The 20,550-nt window shown below is 36.2% G+C and overlaps 2 protein-coding genes across 5 annotated transcripts in view; both read left to right on the forward strand.

The window, feature by feature from the left end:
• LOC141499828 (uncharacterized) overlaps positions 1-18,712 on the forward strand; it is a 31,577-nt gene extending 12,865 nt beyond the window's left edge. For all 4 annotated transcript variants that reach the window (XM_074202588.1, XM_074202584.1, XM_074202587.1 and 1 more), the window contains one exon: positions 744-18,712. In XM_074202588.1, the coding sequence (XP_074058689.1) occupies positions 744-2,005 (1,262 nt within the window). In that variant the 3' untranslated portion in view covers positions 2,006-18,712. The remainder of the gene's footprint in view (positions 1-743) is intronic.
• The window catches only part of LOC141499827 (uncharacterized), a 101,011-nt gene continuing 81,249 nt past the window's right edge, over positions 789-20,550 (forward strand). Inside the window, exon 1 of the mRNA XM_074202582.1 lies at positions 789-875. The gene's annotated coding sequence lies outside the window, so the exon portion shown is untranslated. The remainder of the gene's footprint in view (positions 876-20,550) is intronic.

Consider the following 20,550-nt stretch of genomic DNA (forward strand, 5'->3'; position numbering starts at 1 on the left):
ACAGTAACTGGATAAATAGATGGATCAGAAGAGTTCTGTGCTAAGGTCTGGGGATGGAAGTAGAAGCAAGCAGAACAGTCAAGTACTAAATTATATTGGATGGAAGCTCATATTAGTTGTAACAAGCATCCTTGAAGTCATCTCATGATAATGAAGCTGATTTGTTTTTCTCTGGCTGATGGTCTTGCTAATGTTAGATTTGTTTTATTAAAGTGGAAGAGGGGTTATGGAAGAGATAAACAGATATTGAAATACCAGGGTGTGGCATCCAGAAGGGCAGAGAAATTGCTTTGTCCACCTCTGCTTTTTGGCATCCTATAAAGGAGATCCAATAGTCCTGGGGAAAGGAGCAGTGCTGGTACTCTTGGAGCCCATTTCATCCCAAATGCTCCACTTCTTTGTACCTCTACTAACAATCATTCTCACCTTTCATGGCTACTCTTTTCTTGACCACAGCTCTTGGCCTGTCTGTTCTCTTTCACTGCTTCTTCTGCTACTTCTCATTCTTCCATCTTCTGCTATCATTATGATGCCCACTTTTGGTAGACCCACCTTTTTCTCTGCTTACTTTGCCATTTTTTCCTCTTATGTCTTCATTTCCTTTCTGTCCTCACCCAATTCTCATCTACTACCTTAAGGGTTATATTGAAGTCCTTTTAAAGATAGCTGCCTCCAGTAGGCACTCATTTATATAATGATTCTCTCACTCTATTGATCTGGGTATTTTCTATTTATCATTTCAGCGACTGAGAAAGAGGCATCTATTCTACAGCAAGAAGTTGGTGAAGAAGTGAAAATCCAGGGAATATTATCAGAAGAGTGCCCAAAGGGGTTTCGCCAGGACTTTCTAGTTGGAGGACACTGTGATGTTGAAGGTAGGTTAGAGTGGCAGCAGGGCTCTATAGGAGCTAGGGCCCAGCCATCTGATTCATATGGCAGCCTCACAGATAATTCAGACTTTCTGAAACAACACCAGAATCAGGATCAAGGAATAGAGAATCCCTATGAATGTAAAGACTGTAGGAAAGCCTTCAGACTTAATATAGCACTTATTCAGCATGAGCGAATCCATAGTGGAGAGAAACCCCATGAATGCGTGGAATGTGGGAAAGCCTTCAAGGGACACTCAGAACTTAATGAACATCAGAGAATTCACAGTGGAGCCAAACCCTATAAATGTAAGGAATGTGAGAAAGCCTTCAGGAGGAGTTCAGGCCTTAGTAGACATAGGCGAATTCATAGCATAGTAAAGCCCTATCAATGTAATGAATGTGGAAAGTCCTTTAAAAGGAGTACAGGCCTTAGTCAACATCAGAAAGTTCACAGTGGAGAGAAACCCTATGAATGTACTGAATGTGGAAGAGCCTTCAAGGTTAGCACACACCTAATTCGGCATCAGAGAATTCACAGTGGTGAGAAGCCCTTTGAATGTAATGACTGTAGAAAAGGTTTCAGGGAACATTCAGATCTTATTAAGCATCAGAGAATTCATACTGGAGAGAAGCCCTATAAATGTGCTGAATGTGGTAAAGCCTTTCGGGGGCAATCTGGTCTTCTTGAACATCAGAGAATTCATAGTGGAGCAAAACCATTTGAATGTATTCAGTGTGGGAAGGCATTCAGAAGGAGTTCAGAGCTTACCAAACATCGGCGAATTCATACAGGAGAAAAACCCTATGAATGTAAGGATTGTGGGAAGCCTTTCAGGCAGAGCTCAAGCCTTCTGGAGCATCAGAGAATTCACACCGGAGAGAAACCTTATGAATGTATTGAATGTGGGAAAACCTTCAGGGGACCATCAGACCTTATTAAACACAGGAGAATTCATAGTGGAGCAAAACCTTATGAATGTCATGAATGTGGGAAAACTTTCAGAAGGAGTTCAGGTCTTAATCGACATCGGAGAATTCATAGTGGAGCATCTCTCCATGGATGTGATGAGTGTGGGAAAACCTTTAAGAAGAGTGCAGCCCTTTGCAGACATCAAAAAACTCATAGTAGTTAGAGATTTTGTTAAACATTAGACAGTTAATATTGATGGAATGAATATGGGAAGCTTTTGGAAAAGATCAGGGCTTAGTCAATATTGAAGAATTCATGTGGGAGAAAAACTCAGTGAGTTTTGGTTAACTTCTTACTACAGCTATCAGTGTATATATCAGTGTACATACTGATACACATATACATATATGTATTGATGTATATATATATATATCATCAGAAAATTCACAGGGAAGAGAGATTTTGTCAATGAAATGAATGTGAAAAACCCTCCAGTCAGAATGTGGGCATCATTCAAATTAGAAAGTGCAAAGCAGAAGCTTTGGATAAATACATGAAAAACTGCAGTAAATCTTTGTAGCATTGCCATGGTCTACATCCCCACAAGTATAATGACAATAATTTACATAGCACTTTACAGTTTACAGTGCACTTTGTTCATTGCAACTATGATTGAGCCAATTTCCATTAAACATTTTTAAGCTTTTGAGAAAGCACATGCCCCATTTTCTGTTACCTAGTGTACAGAGAAAAACACCCCAGTGACAATGTAATGGTAAATATTCTTCAGTGTTTGTTCAGTTGATCTCTTCCATGAAGGAGAGTAGCTACAGGTGCAAATAGAAGGATGATGGTCCAAGTAATCAGTGATCTTAAATCAGTTTCTCGGGAGGCTAGGTGACACAGTGGATAGAGTCAGGCCCTGGAGTCAGGAGTACCTGAGTTCAGATCCCGCCTCAGACACTTAATGATTACCTAGCTGTGTGGCCTTGGGCAAGTCACTTAACCCCATTTGCCTTGCAAAAAGCCTAAAAAATAAAAAATAAAAATAAAATCAGTTTCGCTATGTAGATTTTCCTCTTAGAGATCAAAAAAATTGTTCCTCTTGTCAATTTGGCAATTTTACCTATGTTTGTAATTTAATAAATGTGTACTGGATTATAAAGTTTACCCTTATCAATTTAGTTAACTAAATTAGTTAACTTTCAAGACAGTTAACTAAATTAACTAAATCCAGTCACTTCTGAATGAATCAATATATTTCTAATCTGCATGCTGTAGTACAGTAGTGGTGTCAACCTTAAATAGAAACAGATCCCTGCAGTCTATGTACTGACTTAAAAAAACCCTCAAATTAACATTATATTGTATTATATTTTTATTTATTTCTTTAAACATTTCCAGGCCCATTTCAATTTGGTTTTGAGGGCCATGAATTAGATCCCTCTGCTAACAGATGGGGAAGTATATCAAGAGTCAACGGGACCTGGGTTCAGATCCCAGCTCAGACATTTATTAGTTTCGTGACTGTAGACAAATCACTTAGCCTCTCTGAGCCTCAGTTTTCTCATCAGAAAAATGATGGAGTGGGGAGAGGTGAAGAATTGGATTCTGACCTCTAAGGTCTCTTTTAGTTTTAAATATCTGATCCTATGGCCTAACCCAAGGGGAGCAACCTTCTGGCCTTAGTTATTCATTCACTAGATTGGCGACCTAGATTTTGGAAGTTAGAGAATCATTCAAATGCCCTTTTCATCAGGGTGGTGGCTTCTAATGTGATGGTTTATGGAGAGGTGTACTAATAACAATGTTATTGCCTAGAAATGGTAGATTATCTTTGCTTTCTATTCTACTTGCATCATAAATATAACTTGCAAGGCAGTGGACCCTCAAGAAACTAAAGATGTTTTGTTTCATTTAAACATATTATGAACCTAAGTATCCTTGAAAAACAAAAAATAACCTAATGAACCTTAAGCCCTGTTTGGATCCATCTAGATTGCCTTGTAGAGTAGAGGATTTAGGTTTGAATAATGACTCTGCCACTTACTACTTATGTCATCTTGGGCAAGTCATTTATTCTTTGGAGGCATAAGATTCCTCCTAAAGAGGTTGGACTAGATGACCTTGAAGGTCCTTCCTAATCTCCTGGGCTTATTTTTTCTGCTACACATTTAGATCATATGATCACTTTGTAAGTACTGTTTTATGAGATTTTTTCACTTAATGGTTTTTTGTATGTATACTTGTATGTATTAATATGATCCTTATATGTGTTATTTAAAAGAATAGTTGCCTTAATATGCTATGATTTTCTTGAATATGCTGTGCTGTTGGCTAATTATCTTGCTGTCAGTTTCTCTGCTATAGTAGGACTTTGCAAATTGGGGTGCCAATTCCTTTTGTTTCTGTGTGCTTTTCTCCACAAAATCACAAGAGCACCCCAATCTTCGCATCACTGGTTTTCACTATTTTATTCATTCATTGGCTAGTTATAGAAGTTTATGAGTTGTTTTGATGTGCGTTTCTGTGTTTGATTGTGAAATTGTTGTCTTGATGGATTAGGGGCCAGGAGAGGTAGATTCTACAGCTACCTCTGCCACTAACTTAGTTATACAACCTGGCCAAATCCCTTTCCCTCTTTGGGCCTCAGCGCCCTTATCTAGAAAATGAGTAGGCCAGACCACTATTGTCTAAGGACCTTTTCATTTCAGAAGTGCTTTAATTCAATGATTTATTTTGTCTGTTTCCTCTGATGTAAACTTTTTATTTATATCATGAATTGAAAGAAATCTTGGTGCTATGTATATATATATATATATTTGTGTAAATTTTTGAGGTGTTTTGTATATAAAATCTTTTCTCATAATAGTTTACATGTATATGGCGATTTGTGTTTTACAAAGCATTTTCTCATACATTATCTTATTTGATAAAATTTTATCACTTGTTTTTTAAATATTTTCCCTATTCTATTGATTTTTCTTTTGATATCTATTTTAGTGAATTAGGTTATTCAGGCTTTTAATTTTATATATGTGGACATCTTTCTTGTTTCTGATAGTCTCTAAATATTTAATATTCAGAAGTAAATCTTCCCTCTCTAGTTGGAAGAAATGTTATGCTTCTGCTTTAATAGATGTAAAAATGTAAACACTGAACCATCTGAATTTTTTTGTAATGTGGGTTATGGATGTGAGTTAATTTCCATTTCTGATCAATCCATCAAATCCTAGAATAATAGTTGAATTCTTTTTCTGGAATCTTTTTGATGGAATTAATAATTTTTTCCATTTCAAAAAACAGTAATTATGTGGTTTTGCTAATTGTCCATTGGTAATATGTTGTTTTAAAAATCTGGTAGGATGAGTACCTTTGTTAATTTTTTTTTATTGTTTTTCTTTGCTCATTCTTCCAGTTACATGTTACCATCAATTTTTCAATTTCCATAAAACATCTCCTGGGAACCATTAATCAGTGTTCTATTAAATTTATATATTAATGTTAGTAATAGTTTAAACTTTAGTGGGAGCAAAGGACATTCTTTTCATTTATTCATGTCCTTTATTTCCTTTTTTAGGAGAACAGTCTCCCGTTCCAAGTTAAGCTAATACCCAAATGATTTGTTTAATGTTGATATTCTGCATGCAGTCACTTTTTATGAGGGTAGATGTTTTTGTATAGCTATATAGCTTACAATGTTGTTGAGTATATTTGAGATCAATAGCAAATTGCAGGTTGATTTCTTCAAATTCATATACTCATTTCTATATTCTTTCCAAACAATGAGTGTTTTTAAGGATCTCCTATTAGTTAATTGCTTTAACTAGCAATGAGATGAAAGATGATAGTATACAACCTTGTCTTCTTTCTATTTCTAAGAATGACTTCAGTATGCTGTCAGGTATGTTAGCACCTACTTTAACTATATTACTCTTTAGTAAGTAAAGGGGAAAAAAACCTTCAGATCATTTAAAAACATTTTGTCTTTGAAAAGTTCAGAAAAATTTTCCAGAAATTCCATTTTTTCTAATGTCCTTCATTGATTCCTTTTCTCTGTTTCTTTAGTATCTCGACAATTGATAAATATTATTTTGTCCTTGATTCGCAAAATTTTAGTTTTTAGTCTGACCCCTGAAATACCCTTTATATTTGTTAATCACTTTTTTTCTTATATTGTGATATTTCCCTTATTGTTCATGATTTCATTAATCTGGTTTTTTTTCTTCCTCCTCTCTAGTAATTCTGTTAACATATTGCCAATTTTTTATAAAGTTTTTTCAAAGGACCAATGGTTGACTTTGTTTACTACTCCTTTTTTCCATTTATTTCTGTTATTTATTTTTTGTTTGTTCCTTTGTTTCTCTTTTGAAGTTCTGTGGGTAGAGTCTAGCTTGACTTTCTTTTTTTATTTCTTACTAATAGAAGCAGTTGGAGCAATTCCTAGTCCTTTTAGAGGGCTGCATGAGAAACCCCTCCCTCATACTTCCATCTGATATGCCTGTTTGCTTTTCCCCGGCCAGGCTTCCTTTTTGACCCTGGCAGTTGTTTAAGTATTTTGCAGTGGCTGTCTGGTTTGATGCCTTTGAATTCTGTCTGGTTTTTATTTTTCATTGTACTGGGTCATAATCTGAGAATGTGTAATATCTGTGCCTTTTTTGTATTTGCTAGGAGTACCTTTTTGGCCTCCTGTCAGAGTGATTTTAGGGAATGATGTTTGTATATTTTGGGGGGGAAAGTCTTATCGTCTACTCTATTGCTATTTGTTTCTTTCCCTGTATTAGTTCTTATCCTATTACCCCACTGCAAACAAATCTTCAATAATTTGTCATGCTTCTACTGGAGGTCCTCCACACTTTTGATCCTAACTTAGAGACATTAGGTTATAATTGGAATGGTACTGGATTTGTAAGCTGGGGACTTGCTAGGAATGGGACTTTGGGAAAGTCTCTTTGAGTCTTAGTTTCCTCAGAAGTGAATCAAAGAGTTGGGCCTTTCCAAAGGGGACTTTGGGAGGCAATGTAATTTGGAGGGAAGATTTTGAGGCCAAGGATCTGGATCCAAATCCTGGTTCTGTGTGACTTGGGCAAGTTATTTTACATCTCTTGGCTTTAATTTCCTCATCTGCAAAGTGAGTAGGTTGAACTATATGACTTCTAAAGGCATTTCTAGTTCACAGTTTGGGATCCTATGTGATATGAATGTTCCCTCCAATTCTGAATCTATTAATATTTTTCCAAATTTATCTTCGACTTTTTTATGCATATGCAGTGCTACAGCCCAATTTCCCTTCTCACTTTTTCTTCAATATACTTTTGGCTTATGTTATTCCTTTCCCTTCCATCAGGGCCTTTTGGAATAATGATAATAATAATGATGATAATAATGATAATAATTGGTTCACAAGTATATAGGGTATCCCAAAAGTCTTATTGCTGAACTAAGATTTTTTTTGGAATATTCTGTTTTCTTGCAAAGAGCATTTTGAACCAAGCAGGGCAAATCTCACTTTCCCCATTTTATAGACAAGGAATTTCAGGCTCTGAGAGGTGACCAAAATCGCAGATATGGATGACAGGACAACCTGGTAGGTAGAGAGATAGGTCAAGAGTTGGAGGACCTGCCCAAGGTTTGAATTCTGCTTCTTCCTTTTACTCATATGAACCTGGTCAATCCATTTAATTTCTCTTGGCCTCTGCTGCTCATCCAGAAAATGAGAGCATTGCATGAGGGGACCTCTAAAGTCAATCAGTCAATAAGATATATTCTGGTACTGTGATAAAAAGAGGCACAAGACAGTCCCTGCCCTCAAGGAGCTTACAATCTTCATTGGGGAGACAATAAGTAAACCAATATGTACAAACTACGTATAGGATACATAGGAAATAATCAACATAGACACTAGAGTGGGAGGTGGGAGGGAGAAATCAGGAAAGACCTTCTGTAGTCAGTGAGATTTTAGTTGGAAATTGAAGAAAGCCAAGAGGTAGAGAGGAGGATGAAGAGCATTCTAAGTGTGAGAAACAACCAGTAAAAATTCCCAGAGTCCTTGTTAGAAAGGAGGCCATTGTCACTGGATTTTCCAGTATGTATGTGTAGAGGGGTAGGAGTGAGGTGTGTGTAAAGTTCAAGAAGATTAGAAAGGTAGGAAGAAGTCAGATTATGAAGGTCTTTGAATGCCAAATAGAGGATTTATATTTAATCCTGGAGATAGTAGAGGTCCATTGGAGCTTGGTGAATGAGGGTAGGGGGAAGAGGGAAAGAGGACATGGTCAGACTTGTGCTTTAGAAAGATCCATTTGACGGCTGAATAGAGGATATTGGACCAAAGTGAGGAGAAATTTGTAGCAGGCAGACCCCCAAAAACTATTGCAATAGCCCAGGTGTAAAGTGATGAGGGCCTGTGCCAGAATGATGACAGCATCAGAGGAGAAAAGGGGTGTATGCAAGGATGTTGCAATAGTAGGGTGCACAGACCTTGTAAAGAGTTTAGTCGTGATGGGGTGAAAATGAGGAGTTAAGGGCGACAACAAGGTCGTGAACCTGCGTGACTGAGAGGGCGATGGCGTCCTTGATAGCAATAGGACACAAGATGTAATAATTGGATGAAAACTGAAAAAAGGCTATTAGATTGGGTCATTAATAGATCGTTGGTAGTTTTCTTTCTTCCTTTTGGATCTGATTCTTCTCTCACAACAAGTTCAGTTTTGACTGATGTTCATCATGGATGCAAATGTAAAGCCTTCTGTTGGGAGAAGGGGGAAGGGAGAAAATTGCAAAACTCAAAACTTTGCAAAAAAAATGATTGGTTGAAACTGCCATTGTATGTAATTGGAAAACAAATAAAATATTTATATAGTAAAAAAATATCATTGGTAACTTTTGAGAGAAGTTTTGGTTGAATAATGAGGCTGGCAAGCAAGTGAGAGGAAAGGAAGTGAAAGCATAAGTTATAGTTGGCCTTCTGACAGAGTTTAGCCAGAAAATGAAGAAGACAATTCCAGGAATTGTCAAATCAAATGAAGGATTTTTGAGGATGGGGAAATACATGTTTGTAGACAGTAAACAACCCATAGACAGGAACAGATTAAAGAGAGTAGGAATGATAGGGGGCAGCTGGGTGACCCAGTGGATAGAGTGTTGGGCCTGGAGTCAAGTAGACTCATCTTCATGAGTTCAAATTCTGCCTTAGACAGTTATTAGCAGTTTGATCCTGAGCAAGATTGCTTAATTTGCCTCAGTTTCATCATCTATGAACTTGAGAAGGAAATGGCAAACCATTCCAGTTTTTCTGCCAAGAGAACCCCAAATGGGGGTCAAAAAGAGTCAGATGATAGAGCACCAGCCCTGGAGTCAGGAGGACCTGAGTTCAAATCTGGCCTCAGACATTTAGTAGTTACCTAGCTGTGTGGCCTTGGGCAAGCCGCTTACCCCATTGCCTTGCAAAAACCTAAAAAATAAAGTCAGATGAGACTGAAAACAAGGAATGATGGGACAACCTACCAGACAAGATGGGAAGGAATGGGATCATGTGTACATGTTGGATGATTTGCTGTGACTAGGAAAAGGCCCAACTCTTCAAGTGAAACATGTGTGATAGCAGAGATAGTTGCAAAAATTATCTGGTAGATGTGGGTGGAAGAGGGAAGAAGAGTGCAAATGGTCTCAGATTCTGACTCGTCCAGAGTCACACAGAGAATCAGTATTTGAAGCATGGGTGCACTGAAATATTCTAACATCAAATCGAACTCATTTGCACCTTCTGATGCCTTTTCCAGGTTCCTCCCATTCTTTAAAACCCTGATCAAATTGATTTCCCCTATTAAGGTTTCCCTTAGTTCCCAAAGGAAATGGGTTATCTTCCTCCTCAGACTCCGCTTTTATGGCACAGTTTGCCTTGAATGCTAATTGTTTATTGGTTTCATTTTCCCCTACACTAAAGTGTTTACTCCTGGAGGTCTAGGAGCAGGTCTCCTCTTAATCTTTGTATTTCTCCCTCCTGGGACTAGCACAGTGCCTTGTGTCTAGAAAGTGTTCATTAAATAGTTGTCTTTTTCCCCAACTTAATAGTAATTTTCCAATTACATAGTTTTCAACATTCATTTTTATAAGATTTCGATTTCCAATTTTTTTCCCATCCCTCCCTTTCCTAAGACAGCAAGCATTCTGATAAAGGTTATATATTTACAGTCATGTTAAACATATTTCCACATTAGTCATGTTATGAAAGAAGAATTAGAACAAAAGGGACAAACAATTTGAAAGAAAAAAGCAACAAAAAAATGAAAATAGTCTGCTTTGATCTGCATTCAGACCTTATCGTTCTTTCTCTGGATGTGGAATTGTCTTGGATGATTGTATTGATGAGAAGAGCTAAGACATTAATAATTGATCATTATACAATATTGGCATTACTTTGAACAATATTCTCCTGGTTCTGCTCACTTCACTCACCATCCATTCATGTAAGTCTAGGTTTTTCTGAAATCTGCCTGGTTCATCATAACTTACAGAAAAATAGTATTCCATTACATTCATATACCACAAGTTGTTCAACCATTCCCCAGTTGATGGACATCCCCCTATTTTTCAGTTCTTTACCACCACAGAAAGAGCTGCTATGAATATTCTTGTACATGTGGGTCCTTTTCCCTTTTTTAATATACTCTCTTTGGGATACAGACCTAGAAGTGGTATTGCTGGATCAAATGTAAACATAGTGTGATTCAGCTCTTTTTTTCCAAATTGCCCTCCAGAATGGTTGGATCAGTTCATAACTCCACTAACAAGGCATTAATGTTCCAATTTTCCCACATTTCCAACATTTATTGTTTTCCTTTTCTGTCATATTAACCAATCTGATAGTGTAAGGTATACCTCAGAATGGTTTTGATTGGCAAAATCAATAATGATTTAGAGCATTTTTTCATATGACATCTGAAAACTGCTTGTTCATATACTTTTACCATTTATCAATTGGGGAATGGCTTGTATCCTTATAAATTTGACTCAAGTCTCTCTGTAATTGAGAAATGAAGCCTTTATCAGAAATACTGTCTGTAAAAATTGTTTCCTAGTTTTCTGCTTTCCTTCTAATCTTGGTTGCATTGTTATTGTTTCACAAAACCTTTTAATTTAATGTAACCAAAATTATCCATTTTTGCATTTCATAATATTCTCTATTTCTTATTTGGTCATAAAGTCTTCCCTTCTCCATAGAGAAGGTAAACTATTCCTTGCTCTTTTAATTTGCTTATAGTATCCCCCTTTATGTCTCAATTCTGTACCTTATCTTGTCATAGGGTGTGAGATGTTGATCTATGCCTAGTTTTTGCCATACTGTTTTCTAGTTTTCACAACAGTTTTTGTCAAATAGAAATTGGACTCTTTGAGTTTATAGAACAGTAGATTATTATAGTCATTTATTGCTGTCTTGTGTACCTAATACATTCCACTGATCCATTTATCTATTTCTTAGCCAGTACCAAAGAGTTTTGATGAGTGCTGCTTTATAATATAATTTTAGAACTGGTACAGCTAGGCTCCCTTCCTTTGCATTTTTTTTCTTTAAATACCCCTGTTATTCTTGAATTTTTGTTCTTTCAGATGAATTTTGTTATTACTTTTCTAGCTCTGTAAAGCATTTTTTGATAGTTTGGTTTGGCACTGAATAAGTAAATTAATTTAGCTAGAATTGCCATTGTTATTATATTAACCTTGACCTACCCAGGAGCAATTGGTATTTTTCTAATTGTTTAGATTAGACTTTATTTGTGTTAAAAGTATTCCATAGAGTTCTTGGATTTGTCTTGGCAGGTAGATTCTCAATTATTATATATTGTCTAGTTATTTTAAATGAAATTTCTCGGGGCGGCTAGGTGGCGCAGTGGATAGAGCACCGGCCCTAGAGTCAGGAGTACCTGAGTTCAAATCCGGCCTCAGACACTTAATAATTACCTAGCTGTGTGTGGTGGGTTTATTTTATGTCCTGCAATTTTGCTAAAGTTGTCAATTATTTCAAGTAGTTTTTTGGGTTATTCTCTAAGATTCTCTAAGTATACCATCATATCATCTACACAGAGTGATAATTTTATTTCCTCATTGTCTAATTCCTTCAATTTCCTTTTCTTCTTTTATTTTTATAGCTAATCTTTTTAGTACAATATTAAATAATGGTAATGATAATGGGCATCATTGTTTCACCTCCAATCTTCTTGAGAAGCTCCTAGCTTATCTTCATTACACATAATGCTTATGGATGGTTTCAGATTGATGTTGTTTATCATTTTAAGGAAAACTCCTTTTATTCTTATGTTCTCTAGTGTTTTTTAATAGGAATGGGTGCTATATTTTGTGAAAAGTTTTTTCTGCATCGATTGAGATAGTTACATGATTTCTGTTGGTTTTGTAATTGATATGGTCAATTATACTGATAGTTTTCAATATATCAAACCAACTCTGCATTCCTCTTATAAATTCCACCTGATCATAGTGTATTATTATGATAATAAATTGCTGTAATCTCTTTGATAATGTTTTATTAAAAATTTTTATATCAATATTCATTAGGGAAATTGGCCTATAATTTTCTTTCTCTGTTTTAACTCATCCTGATTTAGGTATCAGTACCATATTTGGGTCAAAAAAGGAATTTGGTAGGACTTCACATATTTTTCTAAATGGCAAATATAGTATTAGAATTTAAATTGTTATTTCAGTTTTTGTTAGAACTACTAGTTTTGTATCCAAAAAGAGATAAAAATCAATAAGGAAAGAATCTATATGTACTTAGAAATTGAAGGAATGCATTTGGAAATGACTAAACAAATTGTGGTATATGATTGTGATGGAATACTATTGTTCTATAAGAACAGATGAGTGGAATGCTTTCAGAAAAGCTAGGAAAGATTTATATGAACTAATAAAAAGTGAAATGTACTGTGTATAAAGTAACAGCAATATTGTAAGATGATTAGATGTGAATTACTTAGCTATTCTCAATAATACAATGATACCTCTGAAGGACTTATGATGAAAAATGCTATCCATCCCCAGACAAAGAACTGATGGTGTCTGAATACAGATTGAAGTATACTTTTTTCAAAACTTTATTTTTCTTGAGTTTTTTGTCTGTGTTTTCTTTCACAATATGACTAATATGAAAATATGTTTTGCATGACTATACTTGTATAACCTATATTGAATTGCTTATCTTCTCATTGGGGGGTGGGTGGAGGGAAGAAGGGAGAGAATTTGGAACTCAAAGTTTTAAAAATGAATGTTAATTGTTTTTTGCATGTAATTGGGGAAAAATAAAATACTGAACAAAAAAAATAAATGTTTGGTAGAATTCACTTGTAAATCCATTTAACCCTGGAGATTTTTTTTCTTGGAATTCATTGATGGTTTGTTCAATTTTTTTTTCTAAAATGGGATTATTTAAGTGTTTCATTTTCTCTTGTATTAATCTGGGCAATTTGTATTTTTTGTAAATATTCGTCTATTTCACTTAAATTGTCAGATTTATTGGCATAGAGTTGGGAAAAATTGCTCCTAATTATTACTTTAATGTCTTCTTCATTGGTGGTGAATTCATCCTTTTCATTTTGATCCTGTTAATTTGGTTTTTCTTCTCATTTTAAACAAGTTAATCAAAGGTTTATCTATATTAGTTTTTTTTAATATAACCAGTTATTAGTTGTATTTGTTAGTTTAATAGTTTTCTTATTTTCATTTTTATTAATCTCTCTTTTGATTTTCAGAACTACTAATTTGGGATTTTTAATTTGTTCTTTTTTTTTTAAGCTCTTTAAGTTTTATGCCCAGGTCATCAATCTCTTCTTTCTCTGTTTATTCAAGTAGGCATTTAGAGATATAAAATTTCCCCTAAGAACTGCTTTGGCTGCATCTCATGAGTTTCAGTATGTTGTCTCATTATTGTCATTCTTTTGGATGAATTATTGATTGTTTCTATGATTTATTATTTGACCCACTCATTCTTTAGGATTAGGTTATTTAGTTTTCAATTAATTTTTAATCTATCATTGAGTGCCCCTTTATTACATGAATTTTTATTGCATTATGATCTGAGAAAGATGCATTTAATATTTCTGCCTTTCTGCATTTGATTGTGAGGTTTTTATGCCCCAATACATGGTCAATTTTCTGAGTACAAGGTCTATCTATTCCTTTCTGTCCCTATTCAGTTTTCTCTAGAGGTCTATCATATCTAACTTTTCTAAGATTCTGTTTACCTCCTTAACTTCTTTCTTGCTTATTTTGTGGTTAGATTTATCTAGTTTGGAGGATGAGAGGTTGAGGTCTCCTGCCAGTATAGTTTTGCTATTTCTTCCTATAACTCATTTAACTTCTCTAAGAATTTGGATGCTATACCACTTGGTACATATATGTTTAGAATCGAGATTACTTGATTGTTAAAGGTACCTTTTAGTATGATATTGTTTCCCTCCTTATCTCTTCTAATTAGATCCATTTTTGCTTTTGCTTTGTCTGAGATCAGGATTGGTACTCTTGCTTTTTTTTCCTTCAGCTGAAGCATAATATATTTTGTCCCAGCCTTTTTTATTTTACTTTGTGTATCTCTTTGCTTCAGATGTGTTTCTTGTAAACAGCATATTGTAGGATATTGGTTTTTTAATCCATTCTGCTATGTGCTTCCATCCCACTCACATTCATAGTTATGATTACTATGTATTTTCTTTCATCCTATTTTTCCCATTTATTCTTTTTCCTCTCCTTTCACCAGTGTTTTGCTTCTGAACATCTGCCCTCCCTTCTAACAGGTTTTTTTCCCATCCCCCAGCACTTTTCTTTCTCCTTTCCCCTCCTACTTCCCTATGGGGTAAGAGAAATTTCTATACCCAACTAAATATGTATGTTATTCCCTCTTTGAGCCAAATCTGATGAGAGTAAGGGACAAACAATGCTTACCCCTTCCCTCATTCCCTCTATTGTACTAGTTCTCTTGCACCTCATAATGTGATATAATTTAACCCTATTCTGCCTCTTCCTTTCCTTTTCTTCCAGTGTAATCTTTTTTTTCACCCCTTAATTTTTTTATGTCCTCACATCAGCATCAATGTATGCCTACACTCTCTATATACTACTTCTAAACTGTCCTGTTAGAGATACAATTCTCAAGTTATAAGTATCATCTTCTCATGTAGGAAGGTAAACAGTTTCACCTTATTGAATAACATGTTTTTTTTCCCTGTTGACTTTTTTAATGCTTTTCTTGAGTCTTTTATTTGAAGATCAGATTTTCTGTTCACATCTGGTCTTTTCATCAGGAAAATTTTATAGTCCCCTATGTCACTGATTGCCCATCTTTTCCCCTGAAAGATTATGCTCCCCTTTTAACCAAGTGAGACAGACCTGTCCTGAAGCCCTTCTGAGTATATGTTAAGCTAGAAAATTATTTAACTCCATCTTTTTATAGGTCCTGTTACTCCAGAATACACTTAGAGGCTTCATTTAACATTTTTTCAGAGGGAACCATGAGAGCTCAGACAATTTCCTGGCTTTTCTCTGACATCTTGACTCAGTCTCCTTGATAAATAGTTAATTGGCAACTAGATGGTGCAGTGGTTAGTGTGCTGGCCCTGAAATCAGGAGGACCTGAATTCAAATCCAGCCTTAGACATTTACTAGCTGTGTGACCTTAGGCAAGTCACTTCATATTGATTGCCTCATATCCAAGGCCATCTCTAGTTGTCCTGATTCCTATCTGGCCACTGGACTCAGATGGCTCTGGAAAGAAAGTGAGGCTGGTGACTTAGCATAGCACCCGCTTCACTCAAATCCAGTTCACATGCATGTTATGGCATCACTTTCCTGATGATATGGACTTCTTTGAAAATGAAGGACAAATATCATCAAATAGTTTTAAATTAAATTGAATGATTTCTACTTCATTTATTTATTTATCCCCAAATCTCTGCTTTATTTTCTTCATGTCTACTTGAATTGTCATTTTGATGGCACTTAGTATGTTTTTTTTTCTGTTTGTTTTGTTCAGATCTTTAATTTTATTGATATAGGCAGCTCCCAGTAAGGAAAGTTCTACCAATGCAGATATTCAACTGGTTTAAAACTTTTATTGTCTTAAGAGAATTGTCTGGACCCCTGAGAGTTTAAGTGACTTGCACCCAGGCGTGCAGGCTCTAAGGACATTATTCTGCTTAGTAGAGTTTTAAGATCTCTAATTACAATTAATCTGTTTCTTGCCAGTTTTTATTTTCTCATTAGAGAAGCCTATAAAATGAGCATATAGTATATTTTCCCTTAAAATTCATTTTGGTTTTTAGTTTATTAATAATAATAGGGAATAGGGGGCAGCTAGATGGTGCATTGGATAGACTACTAGCCCTGGAGTCAGGAGGACCTGAGTTCAAATTTGATCACAGTCACTTAATACATACTTAACTGTGTGACTTTGGGCAAGTCACTTAACCCCATTGTCTTGAAAAAAACCAAAGTAATAATAATAATAATAATGATAAGGGATTGGAAAGTATGATTCCAGCATCAGACTACATCTGCTTCCTTGAAGACCGGATTAGCCAAGCATGGAGAAGCTCTGATCATGGCAGCTGTAAGAGAAGTGTACAAAATTATCCTCCCCACATATCCCTAGAGACTGATTTCAGTTGCTAGTTGCCAGTGACCTTAGTGCCATTATCATTTTATCTCTTCCTAAATACCTCCCCTCCTTCCCCAAAGCACTACCAGCTTCCCAGACATATTTGATACACATAGATCCTCTACTTCTAAGAAGCAGCCTCTATCTTGGTCTACATCACCCATTTTGCTGTAACTGACTCCTAGTGAACTACACATCCAACTGTAGCAGCTAGTGTCCTTCACCAGCATTATTTGTATAGGATGAAGAGGCAAAGAAATCCTATGAAGTCCCTATCAGACATTCTGAATTAAATTGACATTCACCATTTTTCACTTTTTATTGGTACAAGAAGTCTTCTCTGCTGAGGGTGGAGGATTCCAGAGTCCTGGGAAAGTTCTCCTTTCTATCTGACCTGACAAATAGTTTTCTTTGATTTTGTAAAAATAGCCATATTACAACAATAACTCCCTTATTGGTTTCCTGCAATTTATAATCTTCATTTTTCAGCATGAATATTCTATTCTTTTTTTTGGTATAACCACCTATATTTTATGAATAGCCTGCTTTCTTTTCTTTGTTTCATACAAGGACATATTGAATAATATTTTGTTTATAAATGTTGCCCTAAAAATTTGTATATAAGGAACCTCTTACACCAGACTCATTGTAGATACTTTTACCTTGGCTTGGGATCTATCCTGGTTGGCAGGAAATAGAAGACTTCTTTTTCCTTTCTTCTTTCTTAATTGAGTCCTTATTGCTATTATCCGACTTCAACCTCAATAATCCAGATTAGTGAATTCTAACACTCTTAAACCCCCTAAATTTCACTACATGGACCACAAAACAAATTAAGATGCAAAAAGATCCTTCAACCTGTGCAGCTATTTTCTGATACTGCAGTGAGGATGGCAGAACAGTGGGCAGAGGATACTCAGGAGCATATAGTCTTTAGATCATCCAAAATTATTAATATAGCTATTGGTATTTTATATGTGATACCCTAAAGTGACTAACTAATGGCTATTCTAGAGGAAACCAATCATAGTAATCTTCACATTCCCCTTGTAAATGAAAGCAGAAGAGAGAAGGTCAAACATAAAGAGAAGGATGGTTTCCAGGTTCTCCTTGGAGAGAGGTAAATAAAGGAGTTGGTGGAGTTATTTTTATTCTATGTTGAAAGGCAGAAAGAAACATGATTTATGGGTTTTTTGGCCATCTCATATTACAGTGCTCTGGCTAAAATTTTTTTTGCAAGACAATGGGGTCAAATGACTTGCCCAAGGTCACACAGCTAGGTAATTATTAAGTGTCTGAGGGTGGATCTGAACTCAGGTCCTCCTGACTCCAGGGCTGGTGCTCTATTCCCTGCGCCACCTAGCTGCCCTTCTGGCTAAAAGTTTTGCAAGATCATAATGGTTGTAATTGCAACTTATACATCAACCTTTTACTTTTGGTAGAGGATGAGGAGGTAGAGAAATCCTATGAAGCCTCTATCAGACTTTCTGAATTAAATTGACATAAACTTTAATAGTTGGTGAATTCAGTGCAAAGTAGGTATAAGGGCAGCTAGGTGGTACAATGGATAGAGCACTGGCCTTGGAGTCAGGAGGACCTGTGTTCAAATTCAGCCTCAGATACTTACTAGCTGTCTGACCTTGGGCAAGTCACTTCACCTTGATTGCTTCACATCCAGGACCATCTTCAGTTGACCTGATTCCTATCTGGCCACTGGACTCAGATGACTCTGGAGGAAAAAGTGAGGCTGGTGACTTAGCACAGCACCCCTTCCAATCCAATTCATGTGCTTGTCATGGCATCACCCCCCTGATGTCATGGTCTTCTTTGAGAACAAACATCATCATCATCATCAAACATAAGGGAAGATATTGATAATCTTATAAATCATGAGTACTTTCTTTGAGAGAGTTAAGAGGAAGTGCCTATGTTAAGTACCAACTAAGTCATAAAATATAAATTATTATATTTTGATAGGAAATGACTAGTTACCAATGTGGGAGTCATTTCCAACCATTTAGCCATATGCCACAGATTGTTAGAGGAAAGATTATACTCATCATGAAACTAGAAAAAATAATAATAGATAGTATTTAGATAACTCTTTAAGGTTTGCAAAGTTGCCTTATTTGATCCTTACAAAACCCTCCAAAATAGGTTTTATTAGTCCCATTTTAGAGAAGAATAAATCTTGGTTGAGAGATATTAAGTAACTTGCCCAGGGTCACAAAGCTAGTAACTAGCTGAGGTAGGATTCTAAGTCTAATTTCCTGATTCCAGGTCTGATACTCCTTTGCCTGAAAAGAATCAAAATGAGAAGAGACTAGAAGAAATCTGAGGTCCTGACGCTGCTTTGCCTTTCTCATTTTCCTCCTGAGATTGAGAGTGCCGTGGAAGGGAAGTGTGGGGAGCTCAGATTCAGAACAGTTGCTGGTGTTTGAAGGTGAAGAGGCGAGTAGAGACTGGATGCAAAGTGGGTAGCAATTTAATAAGGAATTAATGAAAAAAAACTAGGGTATATAAATAAAAAATATTCTATAGGGGGCATCTAGGTGGTGCAGTGGATAGAGCACCAGCCCTGGAGTCAGGAGAAACTGAATTCAGATCTGGCCTCAGATACTTAATAATTACCTAGCTGTGTGGTCTTGGAGAAGTCACTTTACCCCACTGCCTTACAAAAACCTAAAAATAAAATAAAAAATATTCTATAGTAAGACATTATGTATATGAGAAAATCAGCAAAATGTGAGAGATTTGTTTGAGATGAAACTGTGAAAGAAGCAGAACCAAGGGAACAGCATACACAGGACTACTATGATGCACATGCAAAAAAATTATAAAGGAAATTGAATTCTGAATACTAAATAACCAAAGATGATCCCGAAGAACAGATACTGAAATATATTAACTTCCTCAAGTTAGGGATGCAGTATGAACCTTTGGTAGATGTTCTCCTATCTGATACTTGAACCTTAATTTTCTTCATCACAAGGGAGGAATCAATCTGCAGGGTAGAGGAGGCTCTGTTTCTCACCACCTGGATGACCATGCACAGGTTATTGTATACCTTTCAAGTCTGGCCTCGGTTTCCTCAACTGTCAAATGAGAGATTTGGAGTAGATGACTTCTAGTCTCTTCCATTTCCAAATCTGTGGTGCTATGATTGTGTTATAAGGACAATGAATATCAATAAAATGTTTTTTATTTAAAAAACACCATGATACCTGAAATTTAAAAAGAAAATGTAAAAAAAGGAGAGGAAGGAAAAAACAAGGAGAAATTGTGGCTATGACAGGAGTTGCATGATTCTCCCTGCAGTCAAATCAAGTGAAAATGCATTTATTAATTACCTACTATGTGCAAAATCCCATGTTCAGGGTAAAAGGAGTTCAGCTTGGAATGGAGGAAACAATAGTGTATGAGAGATCTGTATCACCCATGACTTAGGTATATGGATATATTGAAGTTTGGACCATAAGACCACAGGAAGTCAGTAGCTGATTGATCAAAGAAAGTTTGTAGCTGTTCATAAATGTTTGCAGTCCAGATCATTCTATGGCGGCTTTATCTCAATTGAAAAAAAAAAATGGTTTTCACTGGAAAGGGAAGCTGCTTGAGCTTGACAGAGCCAGGACCAGCTCTATGTGGGTCTTTTCCCAACTCAATGTCAATGTTCTTTCCTGGTTGTACCCATAGCTTGGAATGTGCTCCCTGACCTTCACCTCTGAGTCCATAGAGAATTTACAAATATGTGTAATTTGCATTGGGAGATAGAGCCAGTGATAGAGAAAGGGGACTTCTGGGCAGCTGTACCTATTTTGACTTTAGCCTGTATTTTTCTGTCCCATGCTGCCAAAATCCAGACCTTTATGACTAGCTAGTGATTTCCTTTGGTCAACCACAAACTGACTTTCTATGGGGGGGGGGGGGAGAGAAACAGACAGACAGACATGGATGAGAGAGAAGAGAGATGACAGACAGAGACACAAATGGATGAGAGAGGAGACAGATGAAATAGAGAGATACACACATATAGAGACAGAGAGAGGCATAGAGGGGGACAGGGAGAGGGAGGGAGGGAAGCAGAGAGAGACAGAGAGACAGAG

The sequence above is a fragment of the Macrotis lagotis genome, chromosome X, assembly GCF_037893015.1.
Source record: "Macrotis lagotis isolate mMagLag1 chromosome X, bilby.v1.9.chrom.fasta, whole genome shotgun sequence".
Taxonomy (NCBI): Eukaryota; Metazoa; Chordata; class Mammalia; order Peramelemorphia; family Peramelidae; genus Macrotis; species Macrotis lagotis.